We start from the raw sequence: 27,665 nt of genomic DNA on the forward strand, positions 1-27,665 counted from the left end.
TTTCTACCAGATGACACTACATGGCTTTAAAGTAGAAAGCATTGTGAATGGGAGAGAGAAAATCCTCACGACAACCTAGAAAGCAGTTTCTTCCATGCAGAAAATTTAGCTGGGAGTACTCATAGGAAACATTATGTCTTATATTTGATATGTCAGCAGAAAAACATCCAAAATGCTAAATCAAAAGCTAGAGCAGGGAGCCCTGGTGGCTCATTCGGTTAAGCTTCTGAGTTAAGCTCAGGTCCCTGAGTTTGAACCCCACATTGGGCTCTGTGCTAACAGCTCAGAGCCTGGAGACTGCTTTCCATTCTGTGCCTCCCTCCGTCTCTGCCCCTCCCCAGCTTGTGCTCTTTTTCTCTCTCTCAAAAATAAATAAACATTAAAAAAAAAAAAAAAGGCTAGAGCTATTGTTTAAGCCTCTCTGCTGTGGAGCTATGTTACAGAAGCCCTAGCAAACTGAAATGGACAATTTTACCGCTTCTTTTCTATTTTGTATCCAATTACACTGGGTAGAACCTCTAAAATAATGTTGAAAAGTGGTAGTAAGGAAATTTTTCCAGTTTTATTCCTAGTCCTAGGGAGAAAGTGTTCAATAGTTCATCATTAAATATGATGACAGCTATAAGACTGTTGAAAATAGCATTTATCCAATTGAGAAAGATCCCTTTTATTTATTCAAGTTTGTTGAAGGTTGTTTTCAAAATCCTGAATTGGTGTTGAATTTTGCAGATTTTATTTTATTTATTTATTTATTTATTTATTTATTTATTTATTTATATTTATTTTATTTTATTTATTATGCAGGTTTTATTTATTTATTTTATTTTTTTTTTTCAACGTTTATTTATTTTTGGGACAGAGAGAGACAGAGCATGAATGGGGGAGGGGCAGAGAGAGAGGGAGACACAGAATCGGAAACAGGCTCCAGGCTCTGAGCCATCAGCCCAGAGCCTGACGCGGGGCTCGAACTCACGGATCGCGAGATCGTGACCTGGCCGAAGTCGGACGCTTAACCGACTGCGCCACCCAGGCGCCCCTATGCAGGTTTTATTTAAACCTGTGATATTAGGTATGATTTTTTTCCTGTATTCTGATAAACGGTGAGTTCCACTGATTAATTTTTGAAGATTAAACTAATTTTACATTCCTGATATAAACCTCACCTGGTTATACTATAGTAATAATTTTTATATATTGGTAGATTTGATTTACTAATATTTTAAGGGCTCTTAGTGTCTATGTTCATGAGTTTTATTGGTCTGCAGTTTTCTTTTTCTTTTTTCCTTACTGAAGTATAATTGACATATAACCTTATATTAGTTTCAGGTGTACAACATAATGATTCAATATTTGTATTACTAAATGCTCATCATGATAAATGTAGTGAACATTTGTCACCACACATAGTTACAGATTTTTTTTCTTGTGATGAGAACTTTTGAGATCTACTCTTAGCAACTTTCAAATATGCAATGCAGTATTATTCACTATGGTCACCATGCTGTACATTATATCCCCATGATTATTTATTTAGTTTGGAAAAAAGCTAAGCATATATTTTGAAAGTTTCTTGAGCAGGTAGAGTTTGATGTAAGGACAGTAAATGTCTCTGAGTTTCATTAAATTAACTATAAGAGAACATATATTTATAGTAAAGAGCACTGGTTTAGTAGTTCAACAAAATAAGAGTTATTAAATAATAGAATAGTCTACCAAAAAAAGTACAATCAATTATACGATGGTATTCGGTGATATATTTTATTTACTAATATTTAGATGCGTTTGCTAATTACTTTTCAGACTGAGAGAAAGAGAGCACAAACGTGATTGGGGAAGGGGAAAGGGAAGGGGGGAGGCAATCCATGCTGGGTGGAGCTCGCTCTCAGGACTGTGACATGAGCAGGTCGTGACCTGAGCAGAAATCAAGAGTCAGATGTTCAGCAGACTGAGCCACCCAGGTGCCTCTGTAATTTTTTTAAATGAGTAAAAGTTGCAGATTCAGTGCTCACGATATACACTAAGAAAATTTAAAAGTCATGGTTCTTGTATCTGTGGAACTTCTATTTTGAAATTTCTAGTACATCTTTGCATAAAATGTGGTGATTTTTTTTCTCAAAAAATACACTTATTTTCTTTGGTTTCATTCTGCTTCTATTATTATTTTTGTTTTCAGGACTAGAGAAGTAGGAAAAGAAAGAAAACCATTGGAGGACAAATGATAATATAACCTAAAAATGTGTCTATCACTGCCCTCTGCTGTACAATTTTCTTAGGCCAACACTACTTCGTTAAGGGGGGATAATGTCACTAACAGGCATGGAACACTGACCCAAGAATGTTGGGGTACTCTTCAACCACAACGTCGGTCTGCAGCAGGTGTTCTCAACCTTGGCATTATTGACATTTTGGACCCAATAACTATTTGCTGCAGGGGGCTGTCCTGAGTATCTCAGGATGTTTAAAGGCAGCCCTGGCTTCTATCCACTAGATGCCAGTACTACGTATTCAAGTCGTGACTACTAAAAATGTCTCCAGTTATTTCCAAATATCCCCAAGGGGGCAAAAATCACTCCTGGTTGAGAACCACTGGTGCATAGGTTAGCAATCATGTCTGTAATGTGGTCTGATTAGGAATGAAGGCCCGAGGTACAGAACGATGAATGTTACCTGTTCTCAAGGATCCACTTATAACCTGTGTCTGGATGGCATATGGACGTACTTGTTTACTCCATCATTTCCGTCCTAAAAACACACTCACATGTTGAGCTAGAAGAGAAAGCAACCCAATGACGCTGATGGTACTTTTCCTCTTGGTATCTTCACCTCCAGCCATCAGCACAGTGAAAATAGGTGCAGAAGCAGGACTTAAGTTGCCATTCAGAACAGACTCTTTTTCTTAGCTCCAAAAATGCAAATCATGTCATTTCTACTACCTCAGCTGACCTCAACTTAGCATTTTGTATGTTGTCCCGTGTTCTGAGATTTAACTTGGCAAATAACCCTTTCCTCCTGGTGTTCTTAACCTCATTTCCTATTTGTGTATCTGCTTCCCCCAGATCCTGACCTTTATGTGTCTGACCCACAGCCGGTAATGGGACTAGATAATGAGACTTAGAATCCTGAATGCTTATTTTGCTTAATGACTTGGCTTGGTATTTTGAAAGTTGGACACCACTTTGATCCTGACAGCAATATTAGCTCAGCACGAAACACTTTTGAGAACAAAATTGATTATTCTAAGAAGAGTTACAACATATTTGCCCAGTTTTATAGAACTTGGAACAGTTTGGGGGCACAGACATAACTCACTACATAGGTTACCAATATGATTGCTTTCATTTCTCATTCTCTGTCTCTCTCTTTCTCTCTCTGTGTTTCCACATATATATTTCTGATTATAAAATAATTTTGAGGCTTGGAAGAGATAGAAATTTGTAAAGAAAATATAGTCACCTATAATTCTGTGATCGTTCAGAAGTAACTATGGTTAACTTTCTACATAGATTCCAGTCTAAGTAGAAATGTATCTGTATGTAAATATGTATCTATCCACATACACATTTTTTTTTTACAAAGTGCTATCATATTCCACACAGTATTTGTAATCTTTTTTTTTTTTTTTTTTTTTTTTTTTTTACTTTATAATGAATACAGGAGCGATATTTAAAATAACTAATAACCCAGAGGCTGACATGACTGGAGCAGGTCCTGGTGCTATGTGTCAACGCCATAGTAGTTACATAATGGAAGAGCCCCAGATAATCCCATAGAAAGGACCAGGGAAGCCAGGGTGGTATGGGACTCTCTGGTGACTCAGAGAAGCTTCTATATACCAACGAGTGGACGTATCTCAGTTTTTGTTTTATTTATTTTTTTATTAAGACTTTATTTTTTAGAGCAGTTAAGTAAAATTGAGGGGGAAGATCAGAGATTCCCCATAATCCCTGCCTCCACACACGCACAGCCTCTCCCACTATCAGTACCCTCCACCAATAGGCACCTTTGTCACAGTTGATGAACTTACGTTGACACACCATAATCACCCTAACTCCATAGTTAGAATATGGCTCGTGTTTGGTGTTGTACACTCTGTGGGTTTGGACTAATATATAATGGCATGAATCCACCATTATAACATCATACAGAGTAGTCTCACTGCTCTAAAATACCTCCAATCCCCCTCCCCACCCCTGGCAACCACTGGTCTTGTTATCGCCTCCACAGTTTTGGCTTTTCCAGAACGACATGTAGTTGGAGTTAACTATGCGGTCTTTTCAGATTGGCTTCTTTCACTTAGTAGTATGCATTTAAAGTTCCTCCATGTCTTTTTATGCCTTCATAGTTCATTTCTTTTTAGCACCGAATAATATTCCATTGTCCACAGTGGTTGTATTGTTCTGCATTACCAACAACGAATGAGAGTTCTTGTTCCACGTCCCAGCCAGCATTTGGTGTTCTCAGTGTTCCAGATTGTGGCCATTCTGTTAGGTAGGTAGTGGTATCTCCTTTCAATTTCCATGTTTCCTGATGACATAGGGTGTCTAAATTGTATCCGAATTTTTAAATATCTAAATTTTTATCTAAATTATCTAAATTTTTAAATAACCAATTAGGGTTGTATCAGTGAAAGTCAGCTGCTTAGAATTCCTGAATATGTTGTACTTTAATATCTACTCAGATAGTCATCAAAAATCTAATATTTAATGGCTTCAAAGTACTTACATATGTGGATATTTTATCCACTGCATCTTTATATTGGTCTCCAGCACTTTATATTTTTGTTTAATCTATAGTTCACTCTTCATCAAAGAAATCATCATTTGTTTTTTTTTTTTTTTTAAGTTTGTTTATTTTTTTTTTTCAACGTTTATTTATTTTTGGGACAGAGAGACAGAGCATGAACGGGGGAGGGGCAGAGAGAGAGGGAGACACAGAATCGGAAACAGGCTCCAGGCTCTGAGCCATCAGCCCAGAGCCCGACGCGGGGCTCGAACTCACGGACCGCGAGATCGTGACCTGGCTGAAGTCGGACGCTTAACCGACTGCGCCACCCAGGCGCCCCTAAGTTTGTTTATTTTTGAGAGAAAGAAAGAGTGCCAGCAGGGGAGGCACAGAGAGAGAAGGAGATACAGAATCTGAAGCACGCTCCAGGGTCTGAACTGTCAGCACAGAGCCTGACGTGGGGTTCAGACTCATGAGCTGTGAGATCATGACCTGAGCGAAGTTGGACACTCCGCTGACTGACCCACCCAGGCACCCCAAGAAATCATCATTTCTTCGTTAAATTTATATAAATTCCTCTTAGTCCCTTCCTCAAAATTTGATCATCTTATATAGCACGTACTACATTGTATTTGAATAATATCCCTAACCTCTGCTTCTCTTACCAAGCTGTGCATCCTGCAAGAACAGGGACTGTGTCTTGCTCATGTTTGAAACGGTGGTAGGTCCTGTTCAATAAATGTTTACTGAAATGAACTGTAGTAATATTCTAACTCATGTTCCCCAGGAGCCTATGTATTTGCCTCGATTAACATCTAGCTTTCAAAGGGTTTTTTAAAATATAAACTACCATGAATTATCATATTACTTTCATTTTCCCTCTGCTTCCTCCTCTAGGCAAGCCTAATTAAAAACCACTTTGGAAGTCAATCTACTCCTGAATTTTAGAGTTTTTCAAAGGCTTCTGTTTAGAAAATTCTTCTCAGCATTCCAGTCCAGTTGTTTGAATGACCACTGGAAACCTATTTTATTCACAGAGCTCAGTAGTTAACAATCAGGATAACTTCATCTTGCCCCCTCTGATCTGAACTTGGAAACTTAGGAACTTGTGCTTGATGTTCATGCATTCGTTCATTCAATAATTCATTATATCTTTATTGAACTCATATTACCTGCCAGATCTGTGGATCAACAGATAAATAAAACATAGTCTCTACCTTTGAAGAATTCCAAATTAATGGGGGAGGCAGGTTTATTCTACAATGTAGTAAGTCTCATAAGATATTCATACACAGAGTGTAAAAATGCACTGTATTGTCATATTTTCACACTCTTATGTCCTCAACCAAGTTTAGAAAAGCACTTTACCTCTACTAGCAAAATAAAGCTTCCTCGGCCCCTAATGATTTGGATTTATTAAAAACGAAGTTTTAAATAAAAATTTTTAAAAGCTTGAATTTTCCAAATACCACTTCTTGTCAATATCATCAAGCACCTGACTGATTAAAGGACAAAAGAAAAAAAAAAAGAAGAATCTTTAAATGTTTTCCAGCAATGTTAGAATTCCTCCCACTCACTGAAATATTTTCATACCATGTCACAAAACGAAGATAACTTATCTTTAATTTTTTCATCTTTTTATTTAAAGATAATTTATCTTTAATTACTAATCTCATGAAAATGAATGTTAGTGAGCCTAAGGCTTTCAATATCAAACACAGGAAATAGTTACAATGATACCATTGTGTACAAATAAACTTACACTTGCTTTCTGTGAGAAGCCTTTAATAAGCATACCTAACATATCTGACACATGAAGCAAATCATTTCCCTAATATACCCCTTTTCTTCTTTCTAAATTTTTCTCTTCTAAAAAAAATTTTTTAATGTTTATTTGAGAGAGAAAGAGACAGAATGCGAGTGGGGGAGGGGCATAGAGAGGGTGAGACACAGAATCTGAAGCAGGCTCCAGGCTCCTATCTGTCAGCACAGACCATGACATGGGGCTCGAACTCATGAACCCGTAAGATCATGACCTGAGCTGAAGTCAAGCGGGTTAATCGACCGACTGACTCACTCAGGTGCCCCAATATACCCCTTTCCTTAACAAGAAAGTTATTTTCAAAAATAATCATTACATGAAATAAATGATGATAATGGCCAGAAAAGAAACTCAGACAGTATAAAATTTCTTTTGTTAAACTTCATTACATAATCATGCTTACAATGAATAATTAATTAATTAATTTTACAGTGAAAAAGAAAAAAGTAATAGATTAATTCCTTTTAATTATATTCAAGCATTTTTTTGAAAAAGGAAAAACATATGGGCTTTTTGCACTAATAACATTAAAATATAGCCTGTTTCCGATTCTGTGTCTCCCTCTCTCTCTGCCCCTCCCCCGTTCATGCTCTGTCTCTCTCTGTCCCAAAAATAAATAAACGTTGAAAAAAAAAATTAAAAAAAAAAAAAAAGGGGGGGCGCCTGGGTGGCGCAGTCGGTTAAGCGTCCGACTTCAGCCAGGTCATGATCTCGCGGTCCAGGAGTTCAAGCCCCGCGTCAGGCTCTGGGCTGATGGCTCAGAGCCTGGAGCCTGTTTCCAATTCTGTGTCTCCCTCTCTCTCTGCCCCTCCCCTGTTCATGCTCTGTCTCTCTCTGTCCCAAAAATAAATAAACGTTGAAAAAAAAATTAAAAAAAAAATATAATAGCAATTAAGTACCAGTTAAATAAGAATAACAATTTGAAAATAATACATTTGTATTTTCAAGATATTAAATTCAGTAATATGTTTCATGTATGAACTAAAATTTGCATTTGATGAGCAAAAATATCATACTTGGTAGTTTATAGTCAGTTTTACTGTTTTAAATTTTAAATACAAAGAAAAACTCCAACAAGTGATCATATAGTATTCTATAATTGAAATAACTCAAGTTCCGTGTCTTTGTCTTTATAATCACTGTGCTTTCAACGTTTCTGTCCAAGCCATTATTTAACAGGAATATGTAGTGCCACTTATTAACTTCAACCACAACTTCAGAGATAGTTTAGAACTTAAACCAACAAAATTTTTTTTTTCAGGGAGAAATATTTTATCACTGACATTATTTAGAATTGCTGGCACATAGTAAAAATAAAAGCAGACCGTAAAAGTCAGTTTTATTATTGTTTTTAAATCCCAAAGACAACGATTTCCCTTATTTGTCTGCTCTGGGGCAAACATTCCCATCGGGATGCCCTTGGACCGGCACTTACTAGACCATTTACCTAATGGTGCTGTCACTTCTACAAATAACATTGTTTCATGATTACATTTCTGCACAGGTCACGGTGCTAGATACTCTTATTCATTATTTTCTCTGAGCCTCCCCATATTCTGACAGTGCCAGTTACCCTTCCTTACTCTCATTTCACGGATGAGGAAACTATGTTAGGGACATTAAGTAACTTGGTTCAGGTCACATGAACAAACAACAGAGACGGTGTTCAAACTCAGGTTTGTCTGATTTGAAAGGCTTCATCCAGCCAATCCTGCTTCTATTTATTCATGCAACAAGTAGAATTTAGGGCCTTCTGCAATGGAGCAGTGCATAAGAAACAGTTCTTGTCAGGAACGGTTCTAAGATTAGTCAAGTACCCGATTTCCCCAGAGGTGGCCACTCTCCTCTATCACCATGTATCTATTCAGAAACTTCATCTCAATGTCATGATAGAGCATATAGTCTTTAGTGTCTCCATTTTTTTTTTCTGTTCTCTCTTTCAGGAACTCCTATTAATCAGATATTGGAACTTCAAGATTGACTCTCCAATTTTTATATCTTTTTGATTTTCTCTGCTCATTTGTTCTACTTTCTGGGTTGATTTCACCAATGATAACTTCTGATACTTACATTTAGAATTCCCTGTTTATTCTATCTGCTGAAGTCTCTCAGAGTCTTTGTTTCCTAAGTGGTTTGTAATATTTGAACGTGTGCTTATTTCCAACACAAGTTGCTGTTCTTTGTGTCCTAGCTTGAGGCACAATCCTAATGGGTATCGTATTTGTCTCCTATATGGGTCCCTTCATGGTTCAAATGGGCCAGACCGATGTTTACTATCTTGGTAAAGGGTCTCTGTACCTTGTCAGGAGTATGAATTTGGACTCCACATTCAGGCACGGTGCAGGTCTGAGGTCTAAATTCCTCTGGGCTGCCTTCTCTCCCTTGATTTTAGATGGGTGGGTGGCTTCTTTGATGTTTCCCCAGTCAGTTTCACTGAAGCAGTCTGTTGAGATTGCTGGCTTTTTGCAAGATGGTTATCTTTAGTTTCCCTACAAGTATACGACCCCCTTTTTGTGTTTACAAAAAGATTAAAGAAGGTAATTTAGATGATACAAAACAAAAATCAACAAGCAAAAAAACTGTAACACTTCAACAAAGTGGACAGTCTCCTTTCAGAGAACTGCAAAATGGGGTAGAAAGTAGGAAGATTTTATAGGATAAAGAATAAAGAACAAGGAAGAAAAAAATAAAAATATCTGAGTAGCTCGAGCCACACCTTCCTTCAGGAAGGAAGGAGTCAACCTTCCTTCACATGAGAAAGAATAAGAAAGTAAGTATAAAGCCTAGAATTAACTTGGCATCTGGGGATTGGCTGATTGGAAGATAATGCATTTCTGATCAAGCGCAACATTTACAGGGATGTGACAATTATCATCCAAGTTTCAGTTTGCAAACATGGCCCAGCTCCACCCTGGGTCTAGAAGTTCATTTCAAAATTTGCAGTGTCTTCATTCTGCTATAGTCAGAACCCAAGACCCAACAGTTAAGGCCTATAAACTAACCCTCTACTCCTTCAGCTCCAACTCCTGTTCACTACTGCGACTTTGAGTTTACTTTTCACTTCTGGCACCTGAGGATTTCATTCTCTTTGTTTCAAGCTTTTTCTTATTTTTTATCTCAAATTTCCCTTTGTTTGGAGGGAATGGTTTTATAACAGCTTCATATCTATCTCTCCGTCACCCTGTTCGATATCTTCCTTCTCCCATCCATTGAACCCCCACCCTCCCATTAATCCCCTGTTGTCTTCTTCCCTTCTCCCTTCTTCTCCGGATTCTCTATCGCAAACACCCACAAACAAGGTCAGGAAACTAGAACCTTCCCTAGAAGTTTTTTTAGTGGGTATTTTGAGTAGGAAAGGCTGGAAACATCCAGAGATACTCAAAGTGAAGGCTATTATCCTGCTGCTTATAACTGATCCAGTGAGTGACTCAATGGATTTTAAAAGATGTAAAATTAGAGTCATTCATGTAAAGACAGAATTTTAGTTGCTTTCTTCCCATATTACAGAAGTCTGTCAGAGAGGATACACTACTTGGCCCAAAGCTAAGAAATATTTTATTTCAAAGTTTTACTATGAAGATTTGAGGATGGAGTTTTCTTTATAAGATACAGAAGTGGCAGAATCTTAAGACGTAAGGCAAAGGTCTGCCTGAAAACATGCAATATGAAGACTTTAAAATTTCCTTTCTCTTAGACTCGGTAACAGTCATATTTTGCATCCATTTTTAAGTAGTACTCTGATATAACCCTCCCCACATCACTTCTCCTTTGAATTTCACATGATAGTGGCATTACAACAGTTGGCGGTGAGATAATCCTAGAGTTCTAGGTGGTGCCCAGCCACAAAATAAACAGGGGCACGAGGCAAAATTCAGAGAAGCACAAAGGAGCATCTACAACCTGAGTAACTTAGGTGGGGACTCATTGAGGACGGTAATAGAAGCTGACATTTATTGCATCATACCATTCACTGGGCATCAACCTAAGTGCTTTGCATAGACAGTATTATTTCCCTCTAATACTAGCTACTATTGCTATTTCCATTTACAAATGAGGAATTGGAGACAGAGTGTTAAAATAACTTTCTCAATGTCATACAACTAGTGACTAGTGAGAAAGTGACAGAGAAAGGGGGGGAGAAAGCAAGGAGAAGCAGCAGAAGCTTGTGGACCATGTATTTATTGTGCTGCAGATCTGCCACGATGCCTTCAGTCTCCAAGTCTCTTCATTCCCAATTTCAGATCCCAAGAGAGTGCATCTAATAGGCCCAGCTTTGGTCCATCCCTGGTAAATTAATGAGCAAGGATCAGAGAGCACAATAACGTAGTTCTGATACCGTCACCCCTGTATATAAGGAGCACTGCCAAAAAACACGGTAGTGGTTGTGAGTGGGCAGGCACCCCAAGTAGCACCTACTATACAGTCTAATGATGTAAGAAACTATCGTATGTGTGTACATGTATAATTTTCTGCATGTGATACATGGTCCATAAATGAGTATTACATTCGTTAACTAAAATACATAGCATGTAAGTTTTATTATGTTTTGGTTTTTCTGAAGTATGTATGTATATTGAATGAACTGGGATCCTCCTATTATTTAATTTTTCTATAAAATGGAAAACTCCCTGAAGAAGCTCAGTTTTCACTAAAATGACAGACTTCAGTTTCTATTTCTCTTGTTTCTCATAGCATGCTATTTTAGCTATTCTGAAAAAAACACCTGCTGAAAACTGCTAGGTTAAAAAAAAAATCAAATACATTGATGAACGGGTAGGAAATGAAGGAATACTCAGAAAGGAACAAAAGAAAAAAAAGAAGAAAAATGAGAGTATCCTGAAAAATAAGTGAGGGCCAAAGTGGGATTTTGTCAAGAGATTATCTGTCAAATTCTGGACACCTACAGCTCCTGCTTTTGTAGCTGTGCAGCATGCCAATGTCAGGAAATAAAGCCAAGAACCCATCTAAAAGGAGGAGTCTAACGGGGGGGGCAAATATCTGAAGCCCTAAAGGACTACATTCCCAGTGTAAGGGTGAATGAGGAAGAAATCTGATGCATAAGTCAGATTTCTGACTTGTCAGAAATTGGATGGCTGACTTGACCTTGGAATCCAGGAAAGAAAGACAAAGTCTCTTCTGGGAATGTCCTCTGAGAATCAAATCCAAGCCATTTCGATCTGGGGCCAACTGAAATCTATCTGTGCAGTCCAATACACTTTAAGTGAAAATTTTAATCTGGTCCTAGGTTTTTGCAGAAGCAAATTCCAATACTGTCTAGGAAAACTCAATTTTAACTCTGGCCTCCAATAATTCTGACAGTTACAACCCCAGAAACATGAGTGCAGAATCCAAAATCACAATCCACAAAGAAATAGGCACCATGAGCAAAAGCTAGAAGAAACAGCACAAAAGATCCATAAAACGTCCAGTTTGGGATGTAACAGATACAGAATATAGATTGTTTGATGTTCATGTGATGTTTAATATGTATAAGAAATTAGAAAATGGCTCAAAAAGAATCAAATAGAATTTGTAAAAATTAAAAGTTATCTGAAAATATTTAGACGGACCATATAAAATAAAGACCAAAAAGTGGAGGATAAAGTGAGAAAGTCTTAGAGGTGTCTCATAGATGTTCTAAAAGATAATGGAGAACATGGAAAACAAGCAACACATAAGAGAAAATGGTTGAGAATTTTCTACAATCATTACAGGACATTAATCTTGAGATTCAGCAGTCCTTTCAAATCCTAAGCATGGCTTAAAATTTTTTTGAACGGTAAGAAGAAAAGAAAAGAAAAGAAAAGAAAAGAAAAGAAAAGAAAGAAAGAAAGAAAGAAAGAAAGAAAGAAACTACAAGCCTAGATTCACCCCTGAGAAACTGCAAAAATATCTGCAAAAATATCTAAGAGATCTTAAAAGCAGCCGGAAGGAAGGAAGGAAGGAAGTTGGAAGGAAGGAAGGAAGGAAGGAAGGAAGGAAGGAAGGAAGGGAAGGAATGTGGGAGGGAGGAAGACTGAAAGCACCAGATTTTAGATAAAAGTACAGAAAGTAAACTAGTTAATTATTAGAACTGAGGTAAGTTTCCTTTGACATTCATCAAAATGACAGGTAAGTCTCCTGATTAAGAGCGGTGAAAATCTTGAGTATAAGAAAATGTAAAGGAGGGGGAAAGCAAGAAACTTAAATGCATAAAATGTTTCAACTCCAATCTGAAAAATATTTAAATAGAACATTAAATTATGAACCAAAGACAAATTTCCCTCAAAAACAGATAGAGCTAAGACAGGTGGAAAAGAACAAAATCCAACCTTTATTGAGTGCGAACGTTTTTAAGAAAAAGAAAACTGAGCAGAGAAAGACTAAATACATCACGGTGGAGCATGTGCGGGGAGGAGTCAAAAGGTAGAAATAGACATCTAATACAGGCTGTTTACTCAACGTAATCTAAAGTGATTATTAGAACAGCTCCTTAGATATTAAGTTTTCATCCGTTATTTCTACCTGTTCACTATTTCTTCTTTTCTGTGGGTGCAGGTTCTATGTATAGTTCAATTACATTACCATGACAGTGAGACAGACCGCAAAATAAAATGTGTAGGAGACTATAAAGGGCTATTTTTGCATCTTTTAATATGGGAAATTCATATTCACCCCATATTCTTAGTGTACACTATTTTAGTTACATGGAAGCCAACCAAAAGTCCCATTTATATTTTTAGCAGTGGATACTAAGGATAAATTCCAACAGAGAGTTCTGTTTTAAACAATCCAAGTCGCCCGAACTTTGCTAATTATTCTAGCGTTGGAACATTTTCTATTTGCCTAGCACTATCTGAAATCTATGACTCACAAACGCTATGGTATGGAATCATAGCAGTAAAGAACAGGTGAAAAGTTGTTCCTAGTTGTGTTCTGCAGGCGCATACAACTCCCGTCATCCCCTGTGCAAAAAATCAACAAATAAACATAGGCACCGCATTTCAGATTCTGTTGCGCTCCATTCGCAAGGACGCCTGGTTTTTGTAGTTTCTACATGAGGAACTGCCAGCACGTTAATAACTGCTGGGAGGGAATGAAACTACACTTCCCACAATGGCACGGGGGCGGGCTCCGGTCGGCTTACGTCATTGCTTCAGCCAACCAATGACAGCTCCGGGCGGCAGTGAGGCAAGCGCCGTCAGGCGCCAAAGTGGTTTTTTTTTTTCTTTTTTTTTTTTTTTTTTCCGCCGAAGCTGAGCGGGTGCTGCTAGCGGAGGCGCCATATTGGAAGGGACAAAACTCCGGCGACAGCGAGTGACACAAATAAACCCCTGGACCCCCTCGTTCCCCCAGCTCTAAGGGCCGCGATGTTGTACCTAGAGGACTATCTGGAAAGTGAGTGGGCGGCGCTGGCAGGGGCCGTCTGTGGGACCTGCGGGCGGGCAAGAGCGCGAGTGGACGGGCAGGCGGGATGGCGGGAGGGAGGGGGAGGCGGGGGATGTTTCTTTCTCACGGTAACTGGCAGCCTCGCTGTGGGCTGCCGGCTCCTTCGACCCCCCCCGCACGCACGCACGCACGCACGCACTGACGTAAGCGCGTACTTTCGCCGTTGGCCCCGCCCCTCTGACGGACTCTCCCTTTGACAGTGATTGAACAGCTTCCAATGGACCTGCGGGACCGCTTCACTGAGATGCGCGAGATGGACCTGCAGGTGCAGAGTAAGTCGGCGCGTTTGCCCTTCTTCGCCGCGCGCGTTCAGTCCAGACTTCCCTGCCATCGACTTCATCGCCTCCGCTATTTGACTCTCCTCCGGCTCACTGGCTAGTGGATAAGGAGTTGTGAAAAAGAAAAGGCAGTGCCTAATCTTGCCTCTTGCTTTCCACGCTACTTTTCTCCTTGCTTTTACAAGAGAAGGAGGCATTAGGGCACGTGTGTCTGTTTCTTCTCGAATTCGAGACTCTGCAATAAAAGCTTCTGTACCTTCAGTGAGGACGTAGATACCTGTTTTAATGCACATCGGTGTAAATGTTGAGAAGATTTTGACTTGCGCCCTTATGTATGGAACATAGATTTCAGCATTTATACTTTTGTTAAAGTTCATTCTATTCAAAAATTTTCAAGAGCGGAAAACAGAAGCATAGGTGATAATGTGGTTCTTTAGTGACCCTGGTGAACTTGGAATGTCAAATTTTGGAAAGTTACACATTATAGGATACATTCTCAATTGTCAACAGGATGATATTTTCTCAAAGTGAGGGAAATAAGATTTTACTGTAAAGCTTCTTATCTGCTGTAATAAAAATTTTGACTTTTTTTCTGTCAGTGGTAGCTTGGTAGTCTGGTTACTTTTTCCCAAAATTAACCTTGTTCTTTCACAGAGCAGTATGTGGTTTATATGATCATTTTTTTTCTGTGGAGTTTCTAAAAAGGGGTTTACAATTCAAAGAAAGTAAAGAATCCGTGTCTTTGGAGATAAGGTAAATACTTAGAGCAACATTACACTTAAGTACAAATTTATGTCCACCATGCTCTGAATGAACCTCATGAACTTTCCCCTTTTATGAAATACGTATAATATAGCTGTTCTAACTATCTTGTAGACATACTATATTACAAATTAAGAATGCGAAATGAATTATATGTCACTTAATTAAAGTATATAATTAGGTGTACCTTTATAGCTGGATGTTACTCCCGCTTTGGAGAAATTCACCTATTCCTTAATTAAATTGTGTAAGTGATAATAATGGCCGGCTGGCCTTCATGGGGTGTATCCTCAAAAAATAGGTTTCTTGATCCCATTTATTCCAGTGATGTTTAGGCTATACACATGAAATGTTTCTCATGCTGCCCATGTTTTTTTGTTTTTTTAAAAGTAGAGGTGAAGGGAGACCTGGGTTTTGGGATATGATTGGGAGAAAAGGGGTATTGTGGAAAGAGATCAGAGAACCAACCATTCCTTGAGGTAGCTAAGGACCTGTATTTTTCCTCGCTTGTTTCTCTGCCCCTCTCCACCTTCCGCACCATTGTTCATGAATATACTTTTCTCAGCCTCTTGTCAGTTTCATGTGGCCCACTTAATACAAGGTGATAAGATATGGAAGCTTTCTTTTATTTGGTGGATTGTAGTGTAGAAGTCTGAATTGTGTATTTCTTTGACTTGCTCACAAAATTCCTTTTAGCTTGAAGTTAGAAAATGCTTACTTAGACAAAGGAAAATTCTTTTAAAAAATTAACTGCAAGACTTCTTAGAATGTTTAAAAACCTATTATGCCCTGAAAATCTCCAAAAGGTTTTCCTCAACTTACATAGCAACAGATTCCACCCCTCCCTTTTTTTTTTTTTTTTAACTTTTCCTTTTTTAGCAGACATGGAATGAGATGACCATTCTTGGCATAGGCTTAGAGAAAAACATCTAGAATAAATAATATAGTGTATGAAGTGAATAAATGATTGTACCCTCTATTTCAGTCATGATGTGAGACAGTCAGGGGCTTAATGCATATAGTGAGAGTTTAAAATCTTTATATTACTTTTTCTTATTAAAAGAAATGTAGGGGTGCCTGGGGGGCTCAGTTGGTTAAGCCTCCAACTCTTGGTTTCGGCTCAGGTTATGATCTCACAGTTTGTGAGCTCGAGCCCCACTTTGGTCGGGCTCCGCACTGACAGTGTGGGGCCTGCTTGAGACTCTCTCTCTCTCTCTCTCTCTCTCTCTCTCTCTCTTTCTCTCTTTCTTTCTTTCTCTGCCCTTCCCTCCCCCCCCCCCCCCCCCCCCCCCCCCCAACACACTTGCTCTCTCTCAAAATAAATAAACTTAAAAAGAAAGAAAGAAATGGGAGGATTATCTACTGGTGCTTTTTAAAAAAAATTTTTACTGTTTATTTATTTTTGAGAGAGAGAGAGAGAGAGAGAGAGCGAGAGCTGTCAGGAGAGGGGCAGAGAGAGGGAGACACAGAACCTGAAACAGGCTCCAGGCTCTGAGCTGTCTCACTGAGCCTGACGCAAGGCTCGAACCCAAAAACCTGTGAGGTTGTGACCTGAGGCAAAGACAGACGGTTAACCGACTGACCCACCCAGCACCCCTCTAGTGGTACTTTTGATGAGAAATTGTGTTTTGGCACATTTGGCTGATTTTATGCCATTAGCTTTTGATCCAAAGGCTGTACTATTGAAATACTGTCATACAGAACTTATTATCTATGTAGTCGACTCCTTTGATGACTGGAAAATTTTTGAAATAACAAAAATAAATTGTCAGAGAAAATTGTTATTTTTTTCTAAAGTAAAGCATTTACATAATCAAAGCATGACATATTTAAGTTATTGGCCAAGTGAAAGAGTGTATGTTGTCAGATTTTTTTTTCTTTCCCTAAATCAAAGCATGTATATTCAGTATATGAATTTGGTCATCTAAATATGAAATGTTTTTATTATGTCATAGATGCAATGGATCAACTAGAACAAAGAGTCAGTGAATTCTTTATGAATGCAAAGAAAAATAAACCGGAGTGGAGAGAAGAACAAATGGCATCCATCAAAAAAGTATGTTCAACACTCTGGATGATTTATCAGTAAATATTGGGACTCTCTGAGAAAGATATTTTAAAATGAAATAGTTTTCTGGATCTCAGAATGAGGGAAAGTTACCAGTGGCTCTTTAAAATTTAAATATTTTGTTGTGGTTTAGAGCTTTAGGTGTATGAATTTTTTTTTAATTTTTTTATTTATTTTTGAGACAGAGAGAGACAGAGCATGAGCAGGGGAGGGGCAGAGAGAGAGGGAGACACAGAATCCGAAGCAGTCTCCAGGCTCTGAGCTGTCAGCACAGAGCCCGACACGGGGCTCCAACTCACGGACTGCGAGATTATGACCTGAGCCGAAGTCAGATGCTTTAACCGACTGAGCCACCCAGGCACCCCTAGGTGTAGGAATTTTAAATAACTTTTTGGCAATAAAAATTAGCAACTTTTTTTAGAGAGTTACAGAATCATAAAAAGTACAGTTTTTTTCTTTTAATTTGTTTTATTCTGGTTACAGGTAGTTAAAGTTACCTTGTCTTTAGAGATGAAAATACTGTCTTCTAATTTTGGCCCCAAACTGGTATGAAAAATAGCACACCTTGAAGCATATTTTACGTATTGCTAGGTACCTGAGTTGGTGGAATCATAGAAGAACAGAATTTTAAGAGTTGAGAAGATCCTTAAAAAATCTTTTATTTAAAACTCTGTATGAATTGGGCCTAGAAATACAGAATTCCTTGAGTTTTTGTTAATTTTATAGTACTCTCAGTCTCTTCCAGATTAGAATGAGTATCAGATCTCCTCCCAAGGTTTTCTTTAAATGTATGACCTAGTGTATTTGGGATACATTGGAAGACCTACATAAAAGACCCACGTTTTGTCGTGACCTCCGTTTAGCTGTGTGACATTGGACAGGTTCTTTAATATCTCTAATAATAATGGCTCCTTCATCCCCATCCTTCATAGAATTGATCAAAGATCAACTGAGAAAGAAATTTGAAAGCTACAAATTTCGTGTATTGTGTTATTTATTTTGCCACATGGGAGGAAGATTATTTCTGTTAGGAGAAAAAAAATTAGAATCTGTAACAGAATTGGTCCTGACTGGGAGGATACCTGGAGACCCAGGTGTGTATGAGTATAGACATCACATATACAGTTGACCCTTGAACAACATGGGTTTGTATCGATGGGTCCACTTTATACCTGGATTTTTTTTTTTTTTTTTTTTTGACAAATACAGAACAGTACCGTAAAAGTATATTCTGAATAACATTTTTTCCTTTAGTTTACTTTATTGTAGGAATACAGAATATAATGCTTATGCAAAACATGCATTAATCTCCTGTTTATGTTATCAGTAAATGCCTCCAGTCAATAGTTGACTGTTAGTAGGTAAGCTTTTGGGGAGTCAGAAGTTCTATGTGGATTTTCAACTGCAGGGGGGTTGGCATCCCAACCCCCGCCATGTTCAAGGGTCAAATGGGCAACACCAAGTCAGTTATTATTCCTTTAACCTATTAAGTTTTTGGTGCACTGCAGCTTGGATATACCCTTAAAAGTCTAAAAGTCAATGGTTTCTATGTTTTTAAATGATTTGCTTTATATGAGGAGAAATCTAAAGTATAGATTGACATTGTATGAATTGTAGGAATTAATACTTAGCTTAAGAGAGTTCTGAGACACCTGGGTGGCTCAGTCGGTTAAGTGTCCTATTCTCTATTTCTGCTCAGGTCATTATCCCAGGGTTGTGGGATCGAGCCCCTTGTCAGGCTCCTCACTGAGCTGCTTAAGATTGTCTCTCTTTCTTCCTCTGCCCTTCTTCCCCACTCTTGTGCTCTCACTGTCTCTCTCAAATTAAAAACAAACAAAAAAAACCCTGAGAGTTCCAGAACAATTGGAAAATAGAGACATGCAGGTCAGAATATTTTCAATATTTATACTTTTATTAAAAAATTTAAAAATGGAGAGTATAAATTAGATAAATTGTAACGTTTTCTTTGAAAGAAAAAGAGTATTCATTAGTTCGCATAACTTTTACTAGTTTAGAGGCTAGACTTGGAATAGTATTTAATTTTACTTACATCTTTTTTAGGAATGCTTAACATCTTCCTTTGATTCTTGACCATTGTATAAAATTTCTAATCCTACCCCATCCCCATCCTATCCTTAACTGGGTTTTTATTGCTAATGTAGGTTGACTGACATTGAATACAGGGTATGATAATGAAAATGCAGTTTTATGTCCTAACTGCACATATTTTTAAGTTATTAATTTGTTCTTAAAATGAAAATGTTTTTATTCAGGATTACTATAAAGCTTTGGAAGATGCAGATGAGAAGGTACAGTTGGCAAACCAGATATATGACTTGGTAAGTAAAATTAATGTGAATGCTGTGCTATAGTATTTACATTATGGATTATGTTTTAAGTTTCATTGGCTTGAATGTTAATAGGAAGAGCAGAGTAAATTTGAGGTATTGTTTTCTTGATCCCATTTAATTTGAGGTTTTAGTGTCCATTTTTGGTTTCTTTGCAGAAAAGAGAGTCTGCAGTTTTAGTTAACAGGTCTAGAACCTTACATTTTAGCCGAATTTACTTTGCTATAAGGTTTTTTCCGATGTTAAACTTTTTTTTTTTTTTTTCAACAAGAATTGATGTTTAAATTTATTTTACTAATCCTTATTTTAAGGTAGTGTATTTACTTCCCTGTAAATCCTCTTGAGATTGTTTCCGTGGTAAAATACATGTAAGACTACCGTGCTGACAAGACTTTTTGGTAGCCTGATTAAATGAAGAAGAGAATCATTTGAAGTCAGTGTTAACAGATAGTACTCAACTATCTATTAAGTGATGTCAATGGATAGCACTCAACGACTGGCTCAGGTGGCAGAAATGGGAAACACTCAATTAAACTTTAAAAAAAGGTTCTTTTTTGCAGTAGCAGCACTTGTGAAAGATTGAAATCACTAAGAAGACAGAAGCAGTATTTCTCAAACTGGTATAATTATGGTGCTCTCTTTTATGTTAAGCAGCTTCTAAAATACATCCTTTAGGAAATACTCATTTCTGGTTCTGCCTCAAAGCAAATTAAAGCTAAAAAGAAATAAGTGGTCACTTATGGTCTACTTTAGCATATAGATTTCACATCGTATTTTTGTAATCTTACCTGGATGCCATCTTATTACTGAACAAGTATATGTAAACGTCAATGTTGTTGGTGAGCAAGACACAAGATAAAAGGTACATACCACACATGGTGCACATTGTAAATGTCTATGCAAAACTAGCAAACATTTGTCCTGTGAAGCTATAGAAAATGTTTTGTTGTTCTCATATAGTAGCAAGTTTTACTGGTGTAAATAACCTAGGCTCTTTTGTTCATACAGTTCTGAAAATAATTCTGAAAATAATTTCATGAAAGATATACTGCCTAAAGAAAGGTAGAACAAATGGTAGCTTGATTTACTGTGGAATTGAAAAAAAAAAGGTTCTTAATTGTTTTGGTCTTGAATTATATATATATAGACATAGAAAAAGACATTTATATTTGAATCCAAGAGGAAGTTGTTTAGTAACATCGTCCTCATATTTAATGATTATATGTGTCAGTCTTTATTTAGAGACTACCTTCTTTTTAAATCATATAGATCTTTGGCTGTATTCTTGGTTTATATTTTGTTATTTTAGTACTTTTTGTATGTTTAAAAAATACTTCATACATTTAGAAAAATATGTATAATATAAATATGTTCTTTTTAAATATGTGTGTTTTTCTGTGTATGTATTTATATATTATTTATGAATCACACTGTTTATCTACTCTTGTGGTTCGTATAATGGAGTTTTACCTGGAGTTATAACGAAGGAGTAAAAAGTAAATACTATAAATGGCTTGTGTCCTCAAGGTGTTGGTAAACTAGTTGGGAAGATGTGCCCACAAACTAAAGTGAAGAGCCTGTATAGAAACAGTGTAACAAATAAAGATTAATGCAGTTAAAGATAAATATCTGATAAAGGGCTGAACTAACTCACAGTAGAGTTATTGTTAATTTCTTAGAGGTTATGAGATGAGTGTTGAACAGAATTTATTCAGAGGCTGAGGGGCCTGGATTAGGTGTGCTATTGAGGGGAAAGCATTTCACTCAGAGATAATGGATAAACAAAGAATGAAAATAAAACCTAGTAAATTCTTTGAGGGGGATAGATTATTTAGGGTAGGGAGTGAGGTAATTAAAGGTGATGTGATAAACTGAACAAAATGTAATAAAAAGCAAGTGCCCATAATGGATCCATACAGACATGAGTTCAGCCACTTCACTGACAGTGGGACTTTGGAAAAAGTATTTAATCCCAGAACCTTGGTTTCCTGATCTGTAAAATAGCAGTCTTAATTTGTGCCTTACAGATAGATTTGCACATATGTATATAAATTCTGTTAGCTGGGCAGATAGTAGGCGCTCACTTCTTTAAAGATTCACTCCATCTTATTCCTCAAACTGGAATTGTGCACTTTCTTGGAGCCACTGTTTCCCTTTCAGCTCTGCCAAGTTGCACCTGGTTTTTCTCCAGTCTCCCAGTATTTCCAGAAGTGCCTTTTGTCTTGTCTTTTCTTCTTTCTTTCCTTCCTCTCCCCTTCCTTTCTCTGTCCTCCTTCTGCCTTTTCTTTTTGTGACTTTTCTTTTCCTCTCCCCCTTTTGCTTCCTTCCTATTTTAGCACTCCATATTAAATTGCTGTTTCAGGCTATTGTGACATCTCTAATATAAAAATCCATTCTTCTTTGAGACTTAATTGTCTATTATCATCCTTCCATCTTTCTGACCTTCCTCAGTCTCCATGGGTGTCACTCATAACGGTTGCTGTTCCTCAGGACTCTGTCCTTGACCTGCATTCTTTCTTACTGTATTCAAGTAGTTCTCACGTAGAGGTAACTCTCTTCCCTTCTTCTGCCCAACTCCAGAGGCCAGAAAGACCAAATGACACATGGTGAAGAACTGACCTCTCAAATGCCAGTTTTATCCCCTGCCCCACACACAACCCAAGTTGAGAAATCTCTCCATTAATTTTCTGTGTGTTCTCTTAGTTTTAGCAATTATACATGAATGATTCCCCAAGCTCAGACTTCTCTTCTGAGCCTATTCATCTTACCTGAGAATTCCAGGCCCTGGAGCTCAGTGTATTCAATCTTAACTCTTAGTCTCCCCTTCAACTTCTCTCAGAAGAACCACTGATCTTCCAGTTATTCACATTGGAATACCGAAAGTTATCCTAGCCTCCTCCTCGTCCCTGGCCTCCCCACATTTAGTTGATCACTATGTCGTGTTCGTTTTTATTTTCTAAGCATCTCTCATTACCCCTTCCTCTCCAATTCTACAGCCTGCCGTCATTCAAGAACTTTAACAACAACAAATGACTGGCATGCTTTTCCTTTCATCTTTGCTTAGGAAACTTTCTCCATCTTTCATAATCCTCCACATGCAGTCTCTTTATTAAAATCGTCTTTATATTGATATCTGTGTCATTTATATCTAGGAGACGAGATTTGACCACTTAGGAAAGTCAACAAGAGTGATTAAAAAAAATTTTTTTTTTATTAGTTTTCTTTATTTTTGAGAGGCAGAGAGAGAGTGCGTGTGGGGGAGGAGCAGAGAGAGAGGGAGACACAGAATCCGAAGCAGGCTCCAGGCTCTGAGAGGGCAGCACAGAGCCTGATGCGGGGCCCAAACTCATGAACCGTGAGATCATGATCTGAGCCGAAGTCGGACGCTCAACTGACTGAGCCACCCAGGCACCCCACAACAAGAGTGATTTAAACAAAAGATTTATTTTCCTCTCGTGTAAAATAACTGTTGGAGGAGGCAGGCCAGGGGCTGTGTGGCAACCCCGACATCTTTGTTGTCCCAGGCTGCTTCTGATCTGTTCCTCCTCTTTTCTGGACAGGTAGAAGAATTGCTGTGGGGGTTACTCAAAAGGGCGTATTTTGCAATTCAGTCAGCTCCTTTAAAGGAGCCTGGAAATCTTACCTACTGATTCCTGCTTATCTTCTTGACTCCTTCTAGCTGCAAGGGAGGCTGAGAAATGTTGCTTAACAGGGTACATTGCGACCCTTGGAGTATAATTGGGGTTCTATCAGTAAGGAAGGAGGCTATTGAGTAGGTAATTAACACTTTGGGCCTTACCTTACCCTCAACAGAATCATACTGACCTCTAAATATTGTTATTCCCATGGTTTTATTATTACTTGAATTAAATAATTATTTATTTACCTTTTACTTGTATGTGTGTCTTCCCTACTATAAATGTCAAGAACTATGTCTTTAAAAAATCTTATAGTGTTTTCAGACTCTAGCGTAGTTATTTCTCAGTAAACATTTGTTGAACAAGATCGCCTAAATTATTTAATGGAGACGAAAAGGCACTAACGTGACTCCCACATTATGAGTTTAGTGGCTAGAGTTTAGTGGTGTTCAGTTTGTTGCATCAGATATGGCAGTTGAGTGACATTTTCTCGGAAGGTAACAGAGTCACATTTTAGTATATGCTAAGTTTGGCTTGGTTTTGACGGACAAACACAGGCTGCTGTGCCAAACATGGGTAGGCAAATAGCCACCTCTTGTCAAAGTATGGCTTTAAACCAAGAGAAATGAAAGTAATATAATTCAAGTGAGTTTAGTTTCCTTTATAGAATCGTTTAGCAGACCACACATTCAATTTCATGATCTATGTCTTTGCTCACATCTTTTTGGCATCCCTTTCTTTAAATTGCTCTCAATTTTTTTAGTGTCTTCAGTTTAGATAGATTTCTATCTCTGATACATAAGCTCATTTTGAAAGTTCTAAAACAGGATTTATAGATATGCCTTCAGCAAAAGGGGCATTTTTTTAAAAATAAAAAAAACTTATTATGAGGTACATGTTTTATTTAAATACCTTTCACTTTATAGTTGTACATTAATAATTTTTGACTATTTTCAGTACCTTTGCTTTTAAAGAGATTCCTTTTAAAGTATGAAAACGTTTATTAAACACTATTAGGCCTTGAAAATTGAAAATTATGACAATATTATTTTCGTAAAATAAAAAATATTAGATCTCCTAGCCAGGGCCCTTGAGGGTACATAAGGTTTATAGTCATTCTCTACCCTCAGAGCCTGGCACAACAGATTGGTTGAATGGTGAGCACAAGGACAAAGACTTCGGAGGTGATCTAATCCAGTGTTTCCCAGACCTTAATGTTCGCATCCTACCCTCCAGGCTTTTAGAGTGTTCATATCATCTGTACATCTATTTACTAAGTAAATTTTAAAATGAAATTTGTGTAAGAGGAAAATTTATTTGGTAATCTGATATTATTAATGTAAATGAAAAAATGAGTATCACTTATCACAAATAAGTCATTATAAAATGTTAAAAAACAATAGCCTCCTTGGAATACTTGTGCTCCGTGTTGCTGCACCACTTTGCCAGAGTGGCGTGTGGAATTTGAGCACTTTACACTTGAGGGTAAGTGTACTTTTGCAGGTAATTGCAGTTGAACGTAAGGGAATTATTGCCTTGTTCATAGGGAAGTTATTAAATGAATTTACTATCTTAAATTGGTTATATTCCCCAAAATATCAACAGTAAGTATCCAGGTGAAAGTCTTTATAAATAGGAAAGAGGGGAAAAAAAAAAAAAAGGAAAGAGGAATTAAATTCCTATAACATTTAACACTTGAGAGCTTAGGGAGCTAAATACTTCAAAGGTGAGTGGATAGGGCACAGTATAAATGTAAACTTACAGCAATTTTCATTCATAGATCATTTATCCAGTAAACAGAGGTACCTCTATTTATACACTTCTGCATAGTGAGAGAGAGTAACTTTCATTCATTCAGCAAATATTTGTAGAGCTCCAGCTATGAGCAGTCATTGGTATAGTGGGCAGTAATGACAGACAAGCAATGAATATAGGCATAGTATCAAATAAAGATTAGATTTTGGTAAGTGCTGTGAAGGAAATAAACATTGTGGAAAGAGGGATGAAGAATGAATTACTAGGGGAGGCTGTTAAGAATGTCACCAGGATGAGTGTAGTCTTAGTAGGTGACATTTGAGGTAGTACTTGGAAAATAAGAAGGAGCCAGCCATGGGAAGGGAGCTTCAGAAAGCACATTTCGGGCAGATGATGTAGATGATGTACCACGCGTCAAGTCTGAGGGGGAAAAGGGCTTGGCCGGTCCAATCAGAAAGAGGCCAGTGTAGTTGGTGTATGTAAGAAAGGTATTCAGAGGAGGCAGGCAGGAGCCACCACAGGCAAGGTCCTCCTGTAAGCCAGTGCAAGCTGTGTGTTTTTTCTTCTGAAAGCAGCAGGAGGCCACCTTAAACAGGAGTGAGGTATACCTTAGAGGAGATTGTCTGCATGCCTTTGCTTAAACATTGTGTTATTGTGGTAATTTCAAGTAAGCGTATATTTACAGATTTTAATGTACAATAATTTAGTATATAATTGTATTTGATTTGCCCCTCAGTGTTTTATATAGCATGGTATTTGTATTATTAATTTTTGAGATACTTTATTTACTTTTAAAGTCAGTAGTAAACTTTTAATACCTAGAAGTAGCCCTATACTGTTACTTTCATTTATTAAGAAAAGAAATGAGACTGCATAAATATCCACAAATGAAGAGATTGGTGGAATTAGAGGTTCTGTAGAACAAACTGAAAATTCATTTCAGTAGTTGTCTTAGTGAAATGAACAACAGCAAAAAGCTGTCCTATTAAAATAAATTCCTTCTAGAATCCTGATGCTCATAGTCATTAAACACTTATTTGTGTTCCTCAGTCAGATGTCACTGTCATAAGGTTGTATTACATTACAATACCTAATAAAGTTGATTTGTGTACACTCTGATAGAATTTGAGCTTTTAGTTAATGCTTGAATGATTTTAGCAGTCTCTTAACATTGCTCAGTACCCTTGAACTTGCTTCTTTTTTATATCCTGGCCTGTTCCTGAGATGATTATATTTCAGGTCTACATTTTACCTATAAATTTGAGAATTCTTCATCTGATACTCTAATTAAGGAAATATATTGTGTAAGTTTGACCTTTTGATTTGTCTCCTATCCTCATTGTCTTTAAGGAAGATTAGATGTAGTTTATGTGCTTAGGCCTCAAATATTTGATTCAGCCTAAAGATGGGTCAAATTTTCACCTATTTTAAATAAAATTCAGAGATGTGGAGAATCATTTTCATGACTTGTCAGAGAAATAATTTGCCATCACGACTCCTTTTTCTTCTCCAATTTACCCTCTTTATTCACTGTTACCAGATCTTTTCACAGTTAGAAATTTATCTCTCATTGTCATGAATTTCAACTTAGAACTTTATATACTAACTTGTGCTCTTTCTAAAAGGGCAAGCTAGACATTTAAATTTTAGAATGACATGGTATTAGAAGCCATAAATCACGCAGAAACTTTTTAAAATGCTGTATTTCGTTCAGTTTGGGTCCATCAGTGACACATCTTAAAATTTGAATATTGGAAAACTGGGAGTCAAAAGAGAAAGAGTAAATGATTACAGTTCTATGCAAAAATGTTCAAGTATGAGGATTTTTTTGTTTCATGCAGAGGGGCCAAGTGTGACTTAAATATCTTTGTGATCATCAATATGTTAACAAATAATGTTGACAGAATTTCCTTTGGCTCTCAAGAAGTCAGAAAAAGGGTAATTGATTTAAAATTACAGGAATTACATTTGGGGTTATCAGATATGATTTGGGGCTATAGAGTAAGGAAGATTTTGCTGCTGTTATTTATTGACATTAAATGGGGAGCAAATCAAATAATTAGACTCCATGGTCAGCCTTGTGTTAGAAAGCTGTGGTTAATGGAAAATGTCTCTCAGTTGGCGTAGGACCCTCTTTACTACTATAAATCAATCTTATGAGGTCAGATGTGTGTGGAGGAGTGGGGTAATTTAGGCTCTTGCTTTGCCTGATACCTATGGGGCCATTATGGTGATCTGCCAGAACAGGTGCTCTACCCATGCAGAATCGTGAGGGTAGAGGACATGCAGTCCACAGCTTTCAGTCGAGTTCGGTGTTCTTTCTGTGGCTGTTTAATACCATTTAAGTACTCTGGTGCTTTATAGCTTAAGTTAAATCTGTGGTCAACTTTCTAACTTTAATTCGATTTAGTACATCAGCGGTGAATCTGAGACAAATTAATTCTCATTGCCTACTGATTGCTTATATATTCATCTGTTCATAATCTTTTTTTACCTTTCAGGTGGTAGGAATGATTGGAAGTTATCTTCCAAAGCTGCCTGCCTACTACAATGTGGTTTAGGCTTTTCTGTGTTTGTTTATTTTAATTATGTATTTGGTTTTTAGAATTATGAAATCGTGGGATTCTGCTGCTTTTTCTGAGCTGCTAGTACTGGAAAATTCCATCATTTTCCATGTTCTCATGTATAATAACCCTTATCAGTACTATCTTTAATGCATCGAAACAGTTATTAGATGCAGGGGTGGAAGAAGTTAGGGGAGGGTCCATGGCGTCGCCATCTCACTCTGGCGCCATCTTCCCAGCCAAGATTCTAATATTCTACCTGTCTATACTGTACATACCT

The 27,665-nt window shown here is 37.5% G+C and overlaps 1 protein-coding gene across 3 annotated transcripts in view; it reads left to right on the forward strand.

Moving 5' to 3' along the window:
• The first annotated feature begins 13,752 nt into the window (after nt 1-13,752).
• ING3 (inhibitor of growth family member 3) overlaps nt 13,753-27,665 on the forward strand; it is a 29,212-nt gene continuing 15,299 nt past the window's right edge. For 2 of the 3 annotated variants that reach the window (XM_045495422.1, XM_045495423.1), the window contains exons 1-4: nt 13,758-13,921; nt 14,173-14,244; nt 16,968-17,068; nt 19,354-19,419. In XM_045495422.1, coding sequence (XP_045351378.1) covers nt 13,894-13,921; nt 14,173-14,244; nt 16,968-17,068; nt 19,354-19,419 — 267 coding nt within the window. In that variant the 5' untranslated portion in view covers nt 13,758-13,893. Of the gene's footprint in view, nt 13,922-14,172; nt 14,245-16,967; nt 17,069-19,353; nt 19,420-27,665 lie in introns of all 3 variants that reach the window. The other variant, XM_045495424.1, reaches the window with a different exon arrangement.

This window comes from Leopardus geoffroyi, chromosome A2 (assembly GCF_018350155.1).
Source record: "Leopardus geoffroyi isolate Oge1 chromosome A2, O.geoffroyi_Oge1_pat1.0, whole genome shotgun sequence".
In the NCBI taxonomy this organism is placed as follows: domain Eukaryota; kingdom Metazoa; phylum Chordata; class Mammalia; order Carnivora; family Felidae; genus Leopardus; species Leopardus geoffroyi.